Source organism: Leptidea sinapis, chromosome 12, assembly GCF_905404315.1.
Source record: "Leptidea sinapis chromosome 12, ilLepSina1.1, whole genome shotgun sequence".
NCBI lineage: Eukaryota > Metazoa > Arthropoda > Insecta > Lepidoptera > Pieridae > Leptidea > Leptidea sinapis.
In genome coordinates this window covers 13,256,314-13,273,958 of record NC_066276.1, presented here as the reverse complement: position 1 = coordinate 13,273,958, position 17,645 = coordinate 13,256,314, and the positions used below count along the sequence as shown (strand labels likewise).

The following is a 17,645-nucleotide window of genomic DNA, read 5'->3' as shown; positions in this document are numbered from 1 at the left end:
TAAATGTAATTGAAGACAATGTATTAACAACCTAGGCTAAACGATGCTTTCACCACAAGGTGTATATGCCTTTCTAGTTTAGACCATAATATTAAAATAACCTTGATGGCACTTTTAGTAGAGCCAACGAAACGAGATAAAAATGTAAGCAACTATTCTTCATCTTCGAATTGTGAAGACGCTTTTTATTGGTTGAACTAAAGCGAGCATGAAGCCGATAAAACGCTGATTGGCCCGTGGGGAAATGACCGTTATCTATTGGATTTACATGTAACATGCCAAATTTCTATCTAAGCGCACTACTCGGTCGGAGGTCTGTGATATTACTATGGCGTGTGATACGCTGTCATTCATTACATTTGGACTTACCGTACTAGAAATTCACTATGAATATTAATAAATACTCAAAGTAAAATTTAGAGAAATAAATATTATGACTGTTCATTGTCAGTATATTTATGAAAATTAATATACGTTCACAAAAATCGACACTTTTTTGGTCTAAATAGTGATTTTCATTATTATAATACTAGAAATAAGGGATTGCTTGTGACCAATTCTAGTAGACTTCATAAGATACATAATAGCTTTAAGGGTGAACGTATACACTATTATAATAAAGTCCCAGCCACTGTTCAGACATTTTATATAAATAAATTTAAATGGTTTTAAAATGGCTCTGTTGTAAATCCTATTACTCCACAGCGGAATATCTAAGTGATCGGACAGCCTGGGACTAGATTAGGATTATTGTATACCAATAGCAATGACAGTACAATACTGTATAATTTATTTAAAACAGCGCAAAAAATGAATGCTGGGAGAGTTTCTTGCGCCGCTTCTTCTCTCTCAGAGCGCTATTTGTTTCCGAAGCGGTGGTAGCGTTAGAAATGACATCAAAAAGAATTCTTAAGGAATCAATTTTGAGATTATAAATGTCTTTTATTCCTTTTAATATTAAATATTGCTACAATTTTCTTTTAAGGTTCAAGATGCTTACGAGGAAGTCGAGGAGCAACGTGCAGTTGCCGCGCAATGGAAACGCAAGCTGCAGAAACTCACCAATGACATGGCTGACCTTCGATCACTGCTTGATGAACAGGTAGACTTCCTTGTGGCTCCGTAGATGATATATAATATACATCTCATCTTGGGCTGAGCTTGCTTCGATTTAAATCACTCTTAACACCATTCCACCCGGAGGAGACTATGCTTTAGATTAGGGGTCGGCAACATGCGGACCGTGATAGGTCGAACCTCGGACCGCCAAATATTTATATTATCAGTTGTTTTGTTTCTGGACCGTTAATATTTTCCCACGGTGGCCTTTAACTGCTTGTCGACCTCAGCTTTAAATGTTTCTGATTTACATTCTATATTATCCAAAAACCTAAAGCAGAAATAAATCATAGACGAATTCCCCGCCATTATGAGAAAAAGATGCGCATCCTATGATTGCTTTCTCGAGTCCGCGGCAGCACCAACACTCTAATGAGTGTCTTTGCAGATCGGTGGGCATCCCCCCTTTTTACAAAGGTGGATGAGGCGTGACACCAATTTACTAATATTCGTTTTAGGTAAAATACTACTAACAAAGCCACGGAAAAATCGGTCCGAAAAAATGTTTTTATAATTATTATTTTTATAAGACATATACTCGTACATAAATAATAAATGTAATATAATATCTTGCTTATTTCCTACAGTTATAATAATCATCTTGCTTTATTTATCGCACCACAAGTTTTCTGTTTTATAAAATACAAGCAACCGAGAAAGTCTCTACACATAAAATGCTAAAGTAACTCATAATTAATTTTAATTTGTCAAAAGTTATTAATATTCACGTATCTTTGTTCGAATAAGTTATTTTTAATTATAACCTTACATTGGGAATATATGGTTCATGAGTAACTGAGTTAGATGCCGTTTAAACAAAAATTAATGTGTATTCAGTGTTTGGTGAATGTTAATTTCTAAATGGTTGTTTATAATTGCAGACGTGCCGTAACAACTTACTGGAGAAACGTCAGCGCAAGTTCGACAGTGAGCTGCAGAACGCTCAGGAGGAGTTGAAGAGAGAACGCACGGCCAAGGAGAGGCTGTCGCGGGAGAGGGACCAAGCCAACGCTGAGAAGTACGCGCTTGAACAGAGCCTCTCTGTAAGTATAGATTGCTGTATTCGAATTCTTACATAATGAACTAACTGTAATTGAAGGCAATTTATGGCAATTAAAATTTTATACATCGCATGATGAAAATATCACGGATAACTTCATTTCAGAAGAGAGAATAAGCATTATATTATTATTCAATAGTTTGCATTGCCATATAATTATCAAAATATATTTAACCCCGAAAAAGTAACTCAAAGTTAGTATTTAAAAAAATGTATATTTTTATTTTTAAATAAAACGCCAACCGTTTTTGCGCGCTTAGAGAACGTGCAATGACGTCATAGTTCCTGATAAAAAACAAACAATCGGAGAGGATTGGTTGAAAACTGACATTTACCGCCATTTTTCTTTTACTTCAAATCTCTGACCAATTGCGGCGCTTTCTAAATATTCGAATTAGCCAGAAATAATTTTTAAAAAAAATATTTCTTACCTACCTACTCAAAATAAAATTATCATCAAAAGTATTGATGTTATCCTAACATGATTATTATAATATATATAATTCTAAAGTATATATATATATACTTTAGATTATATATATATATATATATATATATATATATATATATATATATATATATATATATATATATATATATACTTTATATATATATATAGATAATTCTAAATTAATAATTTGTTTAAAAAAAATGTATGGTACACCTCGGGATTTTTTTATATTAGAGGGGTGAAGTGTGTGTATGAACGTGTATGATATGTCGGACATGAAACATCGACAGGAAGCTCGGTTGGAACTCGAGCTTAAAGAAGAGCGTCTGTTAGCCGCGTCGAGGTCGCTGGAGGAGCGGGAGGGCGGGGACGAGGTGAGCGCCCTGCGCCGCGCCAAGAACGAGCTGGAGAGACGGACACGGGACCAGGAGGAGGAGCTGGACGAGCTGGCGGGGCAGCTACAGGTACCAGCACAGAGTAACAGCTGGTGGCGGTACGGTAGCTCAGGTGCAACTGGCAGAGAGGAGGCGGGACTGCCTACGTAGAAATTGAAATTTAGTTTAGTATGCAACGCAGGCATTTGATATAACTTTGAAATAGTAGTAATCACAGTATGGCGATTGGCGACGAAGTATAATCCGGCTGAGTTCGAAAGCGAGCCATTGCTTAAAACGTATTTCCTTTTTTTTACAAGATTATAGCCGTCATCTGTCAATCTGTCAAAGACTTCACGTTTCATACAATCGAGTGAATCGCTTTTTTCTTAGAGAGTTTCGCTAGGCTGGCAACTGGTGTGACGTGGTACTGTAGATTGGAGTGATGACCATTACCTCCTCTCCCCGCTCTGGCTAGGCAACCAGTTCATCGGCCGCAACGAAAGCGGCTCTAATGGTAGGATCTCTCATCCAGGAGGCTCCCACTACCAGCGATATATATTTCCCATATCTGAATTCTATATAGAAGTTATATTTAAAACAGCTGTCCTCAATTGTTTATGTGTGTATATATGACATCAATAAAGTAATGCCTACTTCTATTAAATTACGTTATTTTTTACAGTTACTAGAAAGTTCTAAACTACGTCTGGAAATGCTACTGGAGCAGCAGCGAAAAGAGGCGAGGCTGGAGGCGGCCGCGAGGGACGACGAGATGGAGGAGACCCGCGCCAACGCTGCTAAGAAACTTAAAAGTTAGTATTGTGATTCGTAAGACCTACGCCATTTTAGAGCTCTTAAATCATATAATTGAAAGCAGTTGACTTTATTGACATGATGACACCAAATGTCCTAATAACTATTAAATCATCCAAACGAGTGCTGTAATGAAATTTAGTACAACATTACAACACTCGTTTGGATAATATAATGGTTACTAGGACTGGCTTTTTTAATGTTAGCAGTAAGCTAACTGTTTCAGAATCTTTTATAGAGAATTCAAATTATAGGTGTAAATAATTTTATATTAAAACACTCATGTGATACTATTATCATACCCACATGTGTTTTAACACCCCTTATTACACAACAATTGCATAAATAACTATTAAACGTTTTTCAGTATTGGAGAGTCAGCTGGAGAGCGAGCACGCTGAACGCAGTCTGTTGCTGAGAGAGAGACACGAACTGGAGCGACGACTGGCCTCGCTGGAGGAGACCGCGCGGGCCGAGACGCAGGAACAGGCGCAGCTGGTGAACCGGCTCAAGAGGTACGCTACGTCATTGCTTGCGTCGGTGTCGAATAATTGTACCTATGTATTGACTCATTATGGTATTGTAATTATTATGACGGGTATATATTTTATTGATTTGATGCCGATATTTCAATTCAATTGCATGAATCGTGGTCACGGCGTGACTGGACATCAAATCAATGATATATATATCGTGAGTACCCGTCATAATAATTACAATGTTTGAATGTGAAAGAATTTTTGACACACAGTTTGATAGTTCTGATATTAAACAATTTCATAATATCAACGGGGAGCATATTTTACAAAAAATTCTTGATGTTATGAAATATTATTGACAAATTCATAAGAAAAAGTATTTTATTTATTATGTACATAACCACGCGTGTTGGGTCAGCTAGTTATTTATAAAATAATACGTTCGCAGGGATCTGAAGAGATATCGCGCGCTACTAAGAGATGCGCAGACAATGTTGGAACAGAAGGAGAAGGAAGGCGGCGGAAAGGCGCAAATAAGACAACTGAAGAATCAGGTACGATCAGAACAGAACAGGTCTGGTGTTCTACGATGAATATAAGATAATGTATACGTCTAGATAGAGTCTCTTGCTGTTAGACAACCGATAAAAACAGGCCACGAATATAAGTAATAATAAGACAAGCTACGTTTTACACTCGCGATTTGTATGACTCTTTGTGATAGTGTTCGTGAATTGCTCAAAATAGAGATTAGTTCTAAAGTCGATTTCGACGTTTTCACAGCTGTCATAGTCTATCTAGACGTATAAATGATCTTAGGTATTTGGTTTTTGTTACGTGACGTTCACACGTTTACTAAAGTGAACTTGAAGATTGTGAATAATAAAAAGTTCGCTAGGTACCATTTAACCTAACACTTCTAACAAGAGATTTTTCTGGTATATGTGATATAAATATCAAATTAGTCTCGTCTTGTATTTCTATCTCCCTTCTTGTTCATTTCTTTTCCAAGAGTATCAGTTATATGAGGCTAAAATCTCCATTTCTCGTAGAAAGAAAAATTATTGTATATACTTTGTACAACACTCGTTTGGATGATGTAATGGTGACTAGGACTGGCTTTTTTAATGTTAGTAGTAAGCTAACTGTTTCAGAATATTTTATAGAGAATTCAAATTCTGGGTGTAGATAAAGTCTTGTATGCAACTATTGATAATTAGGTATTGTAGCGCGTGAGTCCTCCTTCACACGCGGGATCGTAGTACAATAAAACATTCAAATATATTATGTTACTCTTATATTCTTATTCTTTCACTTTCTATTAAATATATTAATTATAAATATTCAATATTTGGCCGAAGGCCGACCGTTCTTACTTTACTTCAATCTCTAATCTGACTTATTCGATTGTCTTCTCATCCGCGTCAATATTTTAAATTATAAAAGAATATTCTATTCTTTAGCTTGACGGCCAACCATAGAACAATGAGTTCTTATATGCGGATAAGAACTCCTTGTTAGAGTATTAAAACACTCATGTGATACTATTATCATAGTTGAAAATGTTGTGAATAGGTGGAGGACCTAGAGCTAGCAGTCCGTGCTGCTAATAAAGCGCGCGCCACAGCTGAAGCGGAAGCGTCCGAAGCGAACGCTGCGCTCGAGGAAGCGAACCGAGCGAAGAGCGAAGCGAGCGAGCGAGCGATTACCGCGAGCAGGGAGGCGGCCGCAGCGCGCGCCCAGTTTGACGACGCGGAGGAGGAAGCTGCCGAGGTGAATATTGTGTCAATGTATGATAGAATGTGTTCTTGTATTGCTGAAACACGCATAGCTCTATCCCGATTGGTAGCCAAAGAACTACGGGCGAGATTAAACAATAATACTATTTCACCTGATTCCTGCCGCCAAATTCCACCTCACGTTCCGTTTCCGGGACCTTAGGACATGGGGACCTTCAAAAAAATGCACCTTCCTTAAAGGCCGGCAACGCACCTGTGATTCCTCTGTTGTTGCAAGAGATTGTGGGTGGCGGTGATTACTTAAAACCAGGTGACTCGTACGCTTGTTTGTCCTCCTTTTCCATTAAAAAAATATAATAATACTGGGAGACTTACTTAAATCGACTTTATACACGATTCATCGGTGTTGGTACCAATTAGTTTCGAACCATTCGGAGGTCCTTCATCAGAGTGAGTAGACAAATGGTCTAGTTGACCAACTAACGTCAGGGTTTGGGTGTCGGTATGCGCGAATCGTATAAATTACTCTGATATTTTTTCTTTAACGAGCCAAAAGAAGTATAACGCCAAAGATTAATTCACGTGCTGGTTTTGTTACCCGGCAGAATTAGAATAGCCCACTGACTACTGCTTCACTTTATAGAAACGGACGGCGTTTTCGTGACGGCAAGCAGTGGCGTGTATGTATGTTTTTGTATATCATTTAACGTCTTAGTTACTACTGGTACGGTTCAGATTATTGTATTGGTCAGGGTGTATCGCGTTAGTGAAAAGTAAGGGTAGCCTCATCTTGGTCGTTACTTCTTATCCTAATGAATATATAGCCGCATATTCTTCGCAAAATTTACCAATTTTGTGACGTCCATATTTGTTTCAGTTGTTGAAGAAATACCGCGCGAGTACGAACGCAGTTTGCGCGGCGCAGGCAGAGACGCGCGCAGCGGAGGCGAGAGCGGAAGCGGCGGCGGAGGAGGCGCGAGTCGCGCGGGAGCGGGCCAACGAACTGAGCGCACGACTGGCCGCCGCAGAGGCGCCGCACGCGCAGACGCAGCACGAGAACGAGCGGCGCCTGGAGCTGCGGAATAAGGTACGGGGGAACAACAACTCACACTGTTCATAAACAAATAGAACGAATGTTAACCAGCTTCACATCTGCTAAGCAGTGCAATATGATATATTTTTTTATTAGGTTCACTAAACGGGATACACTCTTAATATTGTATAAAACAGAAAAATACGTTAACATGTTGGGGCGAGTGCCTCCTTCTGGAAGTGAACACAGCATGCTTTTAAATGTGTTCTAGATTTTATATAAAACTAAAAACATTAACTTAAGCTAGATGAACACAATTCAACCCCACAGTCTCCAAGCCAATAATCCGCTTTTTCTAGCAGAATTCTTCTGAACCTAGGGACTGACTGATTGAATATGTCTACCTTCTGACAGACTTCATTATAAAGAGAACAAATGCGATTTAAACTAGAATGTTGTCCATAATTGGAATTGGAGAAAATGGAATTGACTCGAGAAAATTCTAGAGCGATGATTTATTATGACATTCGAAGTCGTTTAACACAAAAACAGTCTGTTGACATGATGATTTCTGCATTTGGTGATGAAGCCCCATCCAAAACCAATCGCTGGTTTGCTGAATTTCAACGTGGACGTGTTAAGCTCAGTGATGATCCTCGTCAAGGTCGTTCAAAAACTGCAGTCACCAAAGAAAACGTTGATGCTGTGCGTAAGCTGATTGAGGAAGATCGAGATGTGACATACCGCGATATTCAGGCAACTTGAGACATTGGCATGAGTCAAATACAAATAATCTTGCATGAACAATAGGTGTATAAAAGTTGTATTGCCGATGGATACCGCATTTGCTCTGTGAATAGCAAAAAGCGGCTCGCGTTACTTGGTGCGTCAGAACTCTCGAAAGATTCCACGCAGGAACCTCAAATGCTGTATACAACATCGTATCAGGTAACGAATCCTGGATATACGCGTACGAACCCGAAACAAAAAACCAGTCACGAGTTTTGGTGTTCGAAAATGAGTTAAAGCCAACAAAAATAGTTCGTTCACGGAGTGTTTCAAAAGAAATGGTGGCCATGTTTGTCTCCAAAACCGGTCATGTTGCGACTATTCCTCTTGAGGGACAAAGAACGGTTAATGCAGAATGGTATGCTAGCATTTGTTTGCCACAGGTCGTTTCTGAACTCCGTAAAGAGAACTGCAACCGCCGCATCATCCTCCATCACGACAATGTGAGTTCTCACACCGCGCACAGAACAAAAGAGTTTTTAGAGCAAGAAAACATAGAATTATTAGACCATCCGCAGTACAGCCCCGACCTAAGCCCTAATGGTTTTTATACTTTCCCTAAACTAAAGAATAAATTGCGCGAAAAAAGTCAGAGATTTTCATCACCTGAAGAAGCTGTGGACGCCTACAAAACGGCCATTTTGGAGACCCCAACTTCCGAATGGAATGGTTGCTTCAATGATTGGTTCCATCGTATGGAAAAATGTGTCTAATCTCGCGGAGAATTCTTCGAAAAGTAATAAATACATTTTTAAATAGTAATGTTGTGTCACTTTCTTGATTCCCGAAATTTTCAGTGCCGCCCTCGTAACGCATTACAAAACAATAAACCGTAAAGTACAGCGTTACGGCCGATGCAATCGCACTGCGCAGGACTATAAGAATGGAATTGTGTGCAACCAGCATCCTAATTTTTAAATTTTTAATTAAATTAATAATTTTTAAACAGAAAAAATTATTGAAATCAAAAGTTTGATTGATTTATTGAGGTGCATGCTTTAGTTAATTCGGCTGTTGTATGTTTGCTTTTCCGTTTCTGCTCATCAATTTGGCTTTGTTAGAAAGTTGTCGCCGTTATATCAAATTATATTCGCTGTTATATTGAATTATGTATTAAACTCTAATTTGGATGTGCTTGTGTCAGGAGTTGGAGTCAAGCCTGGAGCTGGAGGCGACGTCCCGCGCGCGTCTCGAAAGCCAGGTGTCGCGTCTGCGTGACGCGCACGAGCAGCTCGCCAATGAGCTGGCCGCGGCGCGCGCCAGGGAACACCAGGCCAGCGACGACCTGAGGAAGTTGACCAGGCAGATCCGGTACGGACACACACTCAATTTCATGTTATTCTAACACACATACAAATCTAGCTTTTAAAGAAAAATTAAATCTTCTCGACACTAGAACAAAGAAGTAGTAGTGCAAAAGAACTAAGTTACCATCAGCCTGTGTTGATCCATAACTGCTTGTTACCAGGGCCTTTCAGTAATTAAATGGCTGAAAACAACCAGCCAATTTGTTGAACACAATAAATAACTTAATGTCGTAATACCAATTAAGCTAGAGTGATTTAGTTGAAGTGAATATTTATTAATTGTAATGTTTGGTTACATATTTATTTCGTTATTTATTTATTTATTAGGTTTGCCAACAAGTTTACATCTTAGTTGCAACCACAATTCAAATTCATATTAAAAAGAGACCCAATTACAGGCAAACACAGCTTGCTTTAAAACCAAATTGCACCATACGGTTATGGATTAAATATTAATTAAAATATAGAAGCCCACTAATAATTTAGAAAATCTACTGGCTCAGATAACATACCTGGTGTCTTTATTGTAAATTGTACTAAGAGTCTTGTCATTCCACTCACCTTGTTGTTCAAACGCTCTCTATCAGAGGGAGCGGTACCTAAAATTTGGAAAACGGCTTACATTACTCCGATACACAAATAAGGCCCCAAAGACATACTTAAAAATTATAGACCTATTTCTAAGTTATGCTTATTTGCCTAAATTTTAAAGAGAGTTGTTTTTAAGCAATTTGTATGATTGTTTATAACACACATTATCTGGCTGTCCATATGTCCGCACTTTAACAAGTGGATGTCATATATACAGACTATAGTAAATGTTTCGATAGACTTGACCACTTACTACTATCGCGTAAGTTGCAGTCTGTAGGTATACGTGGTAACCTGTACAGATGCTTTACATCATATGTACAGAACAGGTGCCAGACCGTCGTATTACAAGACTACACATCGTTAACAGTGCTGATATCTTCAAGAGTTCCTCAAGGATCACTTCTAGGTCCCCTACTTAGCAATATATATATAATCGAAATTTCTTCATGCTTTCTTAATTCAAAAGTATTACTATATGCTGACAATATGACGATAATATCTCCTCTCAGATCACTGGAATGTGCACAACACCTTTAGGATGATAACAATAGATTTGAAAATTATTGTTTAGAAAATGAATTAGATTTAAGTGTCAATAAATGTTATAATATAACTTCTTGTACTAGAAAATCTGTTCATTTTTTCATTCAATTATAAATTAATAAATCATTTCTTAAAAGATACCTCTCAATTCGCGAGCTAGGAATTGTATTTGATATGGACTACGACGACGACGATCACATTAACTCTATCATAAATAAGGCATCGAAATCCTTGGGTTTCATCTATATGTCGTATGTCTTCAGAATTTGATACCTTTAAAGCCATAAAAATACTATACTGTGCCTATGTAAGAAGTCACTTAAAAGTAAGAATACGCCTCAAAAATGTGGAACCGCGTCTACAGTATATATATATATATATTGTGTGTATTGAAACGCTAGAAAAACGGTTTCAAATTTTATCCTTTAGAAAATTAAGTAGAAGAAAATCCGTGAAATTGTTTTTAAATATAATATGTAACTCATTAATTCCCGACACATTGTTTCATTTCAATAATAATAATATACATGTATATTTCAGAGAACTGAAGGAAGAAAATGCGTCCGTGAACGTCAAACTGAGCGAGGCGTTGCGTGCGAAGAGTGCGGCGGAGAGCGCGGCGGCCAGCGCGGCGAGCGAGGCGAGTGCGGCGCGGGACGAGGCGCGGCTGGCGGCGAGGAGAGTGGCGGCGCTGCAGGAGGCCATCGCGGGCGAGTTGTCCAGTGTGCAGGACTCGCGCGACGAGGACAGGTGAGTGTGTCAGACGGACGAGCGAGGAGAGTGGCGGCGCTGCAGGAGGCCATCGCGGGCGAGTTGTCCAGTGTGCAGGACTCGCGCGACGAGGACAGGTGAGTGTGTCAGACGGACGAGCGAGGAGAGTGGCGGCGCTGCAGGAGGCCATCGCGGGCGAGTTGTCCAGTGTGCAGGACTCGCGCGACGAGGACAGGTGAGTGTGTCAGACGGACGAGCGAGGAGAGTGGCGGCGCTGCAGGAGGCCATCGCGGGCGAGTTGTCCAGTGTGCAGGACTCGCGCGACGAGGACAGGTGAGTGTGTCAGACGGACGAGCGAGGAGAGTGGCGGCGCTGCAGGAGGCCATCGCGGGCGAGTTGTCCAGTGTGCAGGACTCGCGCGACGAGGACAGGTGAGTGTGTCAGACGGACGAGCGAGGAGAGTGGCGGCGCTGCAGGAGGCCATCGCGGGCGAGTTGTCCAGTGTGCAGGACTCGCGCGACGAGGACAGGTGAGTGTGTCAGACGGACGAGCGAGGAGAGTGGCGGCGCTGCAGGAGGCCATCGCGGGCGAGTTGTCCAGTGTGCAGGACTCGCGCGACGAGGACAGGTGAGTGTGTCAGACGGACGAGCGAGGAGAGTGGCGGCGCTGCAGGAGGCCATCGCGGGCGAGTTGTCCAGTGTGCAGGACTCGCGCGACGAGGACAGGTGAGTGTGTCAGACGGACGAGCGAGGAGAGTGGCGGCGCTGCAGGAGGCCATCGCGGGCGAGTTGTCCAGTGTGCAGGACTCGCGCGACGAGGACAGGTGAGTGTGTCAGACGGACGAGCGAGGAGAGTGGCGGCGCTGCAGGAGGCCATCGCGGGCGAGTTGTCCAGTGTGCAGGACTCGCGCGACGAGGACAGGTGAGTGTGTCAGACGGACGAGCGAGGAGAGTGGCGGCGCTGCAGGAGGCCATCGCGGGCGAGTTGTCCAGTGTGCAGGACTCGCGCGACGAGGACAGGTGAGTGTGTCAGACGGACGAGCGAGGAGAGTGGCGGCGCTGCAGGAGGCCATCGCGGGCGAGTTGTCCAGTGTGCAGGACTCGCGCGACGAGGACAGGTGAGTGTGTCAGACGGACGAGCGAGGAGAGTGGCGGCGCTGCAGGAGGCCATCGCGGGCGAGTTGTCCAGTGTGCAGGACTCGCGCGACGAGGACAGGTGAGTGTGTCAGACGGACGAGCGAGGAGAGTGGCGGCGCTGCAGGAGGCCATCGCGGGCGAGTTGTCCAGTGTGCAGGACTCGCGCGACGAGGACAGGTGAGTGTGTCAGACGGACGAGCGAGGAGAGTGGCGGCGCTGCAGGAGGCCATCGCGGGCGAGTTGTCCAGTGTGCAGGACTCGCGCGACGAGGACAGGTGAGTGTGTCAGACGGACGAGCGAGGAGAGTGGCGGCGCTGCAGGAGGCCATCGCGGGCGAGTTGTCCAGTGTGCAGGACTCGCGCGACGAGGACAGGTGAGTGTGTCAGACGGACGAGCGAGGAGAGTGGCGGCGCTGCAGGAGGCCATCGCGGGCGAGTTGTCCAGTGTGCAGGACTCGCGCGACGAGGACAGGTGAGTGTGTCAGACGGACGAGCGAGGAGAGTGGCGGCGCTGCAGGAGGCCATCGCGGGCGAGTTGTCCAGTGTGCAGGACTCGCGCGACGAGGACAGGTGAGTGTGTCAGACGGACGAGCGAGGAGAGTGGCGGCGCTGCAGGAGGCCATCGCGGGCGAGTTGTCCAGTGTGCAGGACTCGCGCGACGAGGACAGGTGAGTGTGTCAGACGGACGAGCGAGGAGAGTGGCGGCGCTGCAGGAGGCCATCGCGGGCGAGTTGTCCAGTGTGCAGGACTCGCGCGACGAGGACAGGTGAGTGTGTCAGACGGACGAGCGAGGAGAGTGGCGGCGCTGCAGGAGGCCATCGCGGGCGAGTTGTCCAGTGTGCAGGACTCGCGCGACGAGGACAGGTGAGTGTGTCAGACGGACGAGCGAGGAGAGTGGCGGCGCTGCAGGAGGCCATCGCGGGCGAGTTGTCCAGTGTGCAGGACTCGCGCGACGAGGACAGGTGAGTGTGTCAGACGGACGAGCGAGGAGAGTGGCGGCGCTGCAGGAGGCCATCGCGGGCGAGTTGTCCAGTGTGCAGGACTCGCGCGACGAGGACAGGTGAGTGTGTCAGACGGACGAGCGAGGAGAGTGGCGGCGCTGCAGGAGGCCATCGCGGGCGAGTTGTCCAGTGTGCAGGACTCGCGCGACGAGGACAGGTGAGTGTGTCAGACGGACGAGCGAGGAGAGTGGCGGCGCTGCAGGAGGCCATCGCGGGCGAGTTGTCCAGTGTGCAGGACTCGCGCGACGAGGACAGGTGAGTGTGTCAGACGGACGAGCGAGGAGAGTGGCGGCGCTGCAGGAGGCCATCGCGGGCGAGTTGTCCAGTGTGCAGGACTCGCGCGACGAGGACAGGTGAGTGTGTCAGACGGACGAGCGAGGAGAGTGGCGGCGCTGCAGGAGGCCATCGCGGGCGAGTTGTCCAGTGTGCAGGACTCGCGCGACGAGGACAGGTGAGTGTGTCAGACGGACGAGCGAGGAGAGTGGCGGCGCTGCAGGAGGCCATCGCGGGCGAGTTGTCCAGTGTGCAGGACTCGCGCGACGAGGACAGGTGAGTGTGTCAGACGGACGAGCGAGGAGAGTGGCGGCGCTGCAGGAGGCCATCGCGGGCGAGTTGTCCAGTGTGCAGGACTCGCGCGACGAGGACAGGTGAGTGTGTCAGACGGACGAGCGAGGAGAGTGGCGGCGCTGCAGGAGGCCATCGCGGGCGAGTTGTCCAGTGTGCAGGACTCGCGCGACGAGGACAGGTGAGTGTGTCAGACGGACGAGCGAGGAGAGTGGCGGCGCTGCAGGAGGCCATCGCGGGCGAGTTGTCCAGTGTGCAGGACTCGCGCGACGAGGACAGGTGAGTGTGTCAGACGGACGAGCGAGGAGAGTGGCGGCGCTGCAGGAGGCCATCGCGGGCGAGTTGTCCAGTGTGCAGGACTCGCGCGACGAGGACAGGTGAGTGTGTCAGACGGACGAGCGAGGAGAGTGGCGGCGCTGCAGGAGGCCATCGCGGGCGAGTTGTCCAGTGTGCAGGACTCGCGCGACGAGGACAGGTGAGTGTGTCAGACGGACGAGCGAGGAGAGTGGCGGCGCTGCAGGAGGCCATCGCGGGCGAGTTGTCCAGTGTGCAGGACTCGCGCGACGAGGACAGGTGAGTGTGTCAGACGGACGAGCGAGGAGAGTGGCGGCGCTGCAGGAGGCCATCGCGGGCGAGTTGTCCAGTGTGCAGGACTCGCGCGACGAGGACAGGTGAGTGTGTCAGACGGACGAGCGAGGAGAGTGGCGGCGCTGCAGGAGGCCATCGCGGGCGAGTTGTCCAGTGTGCAGGACTCGCGCGACGAGGACAGGTGAGTGTGTCAGACGGACGAGCGAGGAGAGTGGCGGCGCTGCAGGAGGCCATCGCGGGCGAGTTGTCCAGTGTGCAGGACTCGCGCGACGAGGACAGGTGAGTGTGTCAGACGGACGAGCGAGGAGAGTGGCGGCGCTGCAGGAGGCCATCGCGGGCGAGTTGTCCAGTGTGCAGGACTCGCGCGACGAGGACAGGTGAGTGTGTCAGACGGACGAGCGAGGAGAGTGGCGGCGCTGCAGGAGGCCATCGCGGGCGAGTTGTCCAGTGTGCAGGACTCGCGCGACGAGGACAGGTGAGTGTGTCAGACGGACGAGCGAGGAGAGTGGCGGCGCTGCAGGAGGCCATCGCGGGCGAGTTGTCCAGTGTGCAGGACTCGCGCGACGAGGACAGGTGAGTGTGTCAGACGGACGAGCGAGGAGAGTGGCGGCGCTGCAGGAGGCCATCGCGGGCGAGTTGTCCAGTGTGCAGGACTCGCGCGACGAGGACAGGTGAGTGTGTCAGACGGACGAGCGAGGAGAGTGGCGGCGCTGCAGGAGGCCATCGCGGGCGAGTTGTCCAGTGTGCAGGACTCGCGCGACGAGGACAGGTGAGTGTGTCAGACGGACGAGCGAGGAGAGTGGCGGCGCTGCAGGAGGCCATCGCGGGCGAGTTGTCCAGTGTGCAGGACTCGCGCGACGAGGACAGGTGAGTGTGTCAGACGGACGAGCGAGGAGAGTGGCGGCGCTGCAGGAGGCCATCGCGGGCGAGTTGTCCAGTGTGCAGGACTCGCGCGACGAGGACAGGTGAGTGTGTCAGACGGACGAGCGAGGAGAGTGGCGGCGCTGCAGGAGGCCATCGCGGGCGAGTTGTCCAGTGTGCAGGACTCGCGCGACGAGGACAGGTGAGTGTGTCAGACGGACGAGCGAGGAGAGTGGCGGCGCTGCAGGAGGCCATCGCGGGCGAGTTGTCCAGTGTGCAGGACTCGCGCGACGAGGACAGGTGAGTGTGTCAGACGGACGAGCGAGGAGAGTGGCGGCGCTGCAGGAGGCCATCGCGGGCGAGTTGTCCAGTGTGCAGGACTCGCGCGACGAGGACAGGTGAGTGTGTCAGACGGACGAGCGAGGAGAGTGGCGGCGCTGCAGGAGGCCATCGCGGGCGAGTTGTCCAGTGTGCAGGACTCGCGCGACGAGGACAGGTGAGTGTGTCAGACGGACGAGCGAGGAGAGTGGCGGCGCTGCAGGAGGCCATCGCGGGCGAGTTGTCCAGTGTGCAGGACTCGCGCGACGAGGACAGGTGAGTGTGTCAGACGGACGAGCGAGGAGAGTGGCGGCGCTGCAGGAGGCCATCGCGGGCGAGTTGTCCAGTGTGCAGGACTCGCGCGACGAGGACAGGTGAGTGTGTCAGACGGACGAGCGAGCAGAGTGGCGGCGCTGCAGGAGGCCATCGCGGGCGAGTTGTCCAGTGTGCAGGACTCGCGCGACGAGGACAGGTGAGTGTGTCAGACGGACGAGCGAGGAGAGTGGCGGCGCTGCAGGAGGCCATCGCGGGCGAGTTGTCCAGTGTGCAGGACTCGCGCGACGAGGACAGGTGAGTGTGTCAGACGGACGAGCGAGGAGAGTGGCGGCGCTGCAGGAGGCCATCGCGGGCGAGTTGTCCAGTGTGCAGGACTCGCGCGACGAGGACAGGTGAGTGTGTCAGACGGACGAGCGAGGAGAGTGGCGGCGCTGCAGGAGGCCATCGCGGGCGAGTTGTCCAGTGTGCAGGACTCGCGCGACGAGGACAGGTGAGTGTGTCAGACGGACGAGCGAGGAGAGTGGCGGCGCTGCAGGAGGCCATCGCGGGCGAGTTGTCCAGTGTGCAGGACTCGCGCGACGAGGACAGGTGAGTGTGTCAGACGGACGAGCGAGGAGAGTGGCGGCGCTGCAGGAGGCCATCGCGGGCGAGTTGTCCAGTGTGCAGGACTCGCGCGACGAGGACAGGTGAGTGTGTCAGACGGACGAGCGAGGAGAGTGGCGGCGCTGCAGGAGGCCATCGCGGGCGAGTTGTCCAGTGTGCAGGACTCGCGCGACGAGGACAGGTGAGTGTGTCAGACGGACGAGCGAGGAGAGTGGCGGCGCTGCAGGAGGCCATCGCGGGCGAGTTGTCCAGTGTGCAGGACTCGCGCGACGAGGACAGGTGAGTGTGTCAGACGGACGAGCGAGGAGAGTGGCGGCGCTGCAGGAGGCCATCGCGGGCGAGTTGTCCAGTGTGCAGGACTCGCGCGACGAGGACAGGTGAGTGTGTCAGACGGACGAGCGAGGAGAGTGGCGGCGCTGCAGGAGGCCATCGCGGGCGAGTTGTCCAGTGTGCAGGACTCGCGCGACGAGGACAGGTGAGTGTGTCAGACGGACGAGCGAGGAGAGTGGCGGCGCTGCAGGAGGCCATCGCGGGCGAGTTGTCCAGTGTGCAGGACTCGCGCGACGAGGACAGGTGAGTGTGTCAGACGGACGAGCGAGGAGAGTGGCGGCGCTGCAGGAGGCCATCGCGGGCGAGTTGTCCAGTGTGCAGGACTCGCGCGACGAGGACAGGTGAGTGTGTCAGACGGACGAGCGAGGAGAGTGGCGGCGCTGCAGGAGGCCATCGCGGGCGAGTTGTCCAGTGTGCAGGACTCGCGCGACGAGGACAGGTGAGTGTGTCAGACGGACGAGCGAGGAGAGTGGCGGCGCTGCAGGAGGCCATCGCGGGCGAGTTGTCCAGTGTGCAGGACTCGCGCGACGAGGACAGGTGAGTGTGTCAGACGGACGAGCGAGGAGAGTGGCGGCGCTGCAGGAGGCCATCGCGGGCGAGTTGTCCAGTGTGCAGGACTCGCGCGACGAGGACAGGTGAGTGTGTCAGACGGACGAGCGAGGAGAGTGGCGGCGCTGCAGGAGGCCATCGCGGGCGAGTTGTCCAGTGTGCAGGACTCGCGCGACGAGGACAGGTGAGTGTGTCAGACGGACGAGCGAGGAGAGTGGCGGCGCTGCAGGAGGCCATCGCGGGCGAGTTGTCCAGTGTGCAGGACTCGCGCGACGAGGACAGGTGAGTGTGTCAGACGGACGAGCGAGGAGAGTGGCGGCGCTGCAGGAGGCCATCGCGGGCGAGTTGTCCAGTGTGCAGGACTCGCGCGACGAGGACAGGTGAGTGTGTCAGACGGACGAGCGA

The 17,645-nt window shown here is 49.3% G+C and overlaps 1 protein-coding gene across 14 annotated transcripts in view; it reads left to right on the top strand.

The window, feature by feature from the left end:
* Positions 1-17,645, top strand: part of LOC126967070 (unconventional myosin-XVIIIa) — a 194,019-nt gene that overhangs the window by 172,204 nt on the left and 4,170 nt on the right. For all 14 annotated transcript variants that reach the window (XM_050811430.1, XM_050811433.1, XM_050811443.1 and 11 more), the window contains 10 exons: positions 986-1,102; positions 2,001-2,162; positions 2,921-3,094; positions 3,690-3,819; positions 4,188-4,335; positions 4,748-4,853; positions 5,875-6,072; positions 6,916-7,125; positions 9,005-9,171; positions 10,845-11,054. In XM_050811430.1, coding sequence (XP_050667387.1) covers positions 986-1,102; positions 2,001-2,162; positions 2,921-3,094; positions 3,690-3,819; positions 4,188-4,335; positions 4,748-4,853; positions 5,875-6,072; positions 6,916-7,125; positions 9,005-9,171; positions 10,845-11,054 — 1,622 coding nt within the window. The remainder of the gene's footprint in view (positions 1-985; positions 1,103-2,000; positions 2,163-2,920; positions 3,095-3,689; positions 3,820-4,187; positions 4,336-4,747; positions 4,854-5,874; positions 6,073-6,915; positions 7,126-9,004; positions 9,172-10,844; positions 11,055-17,645) is intronic.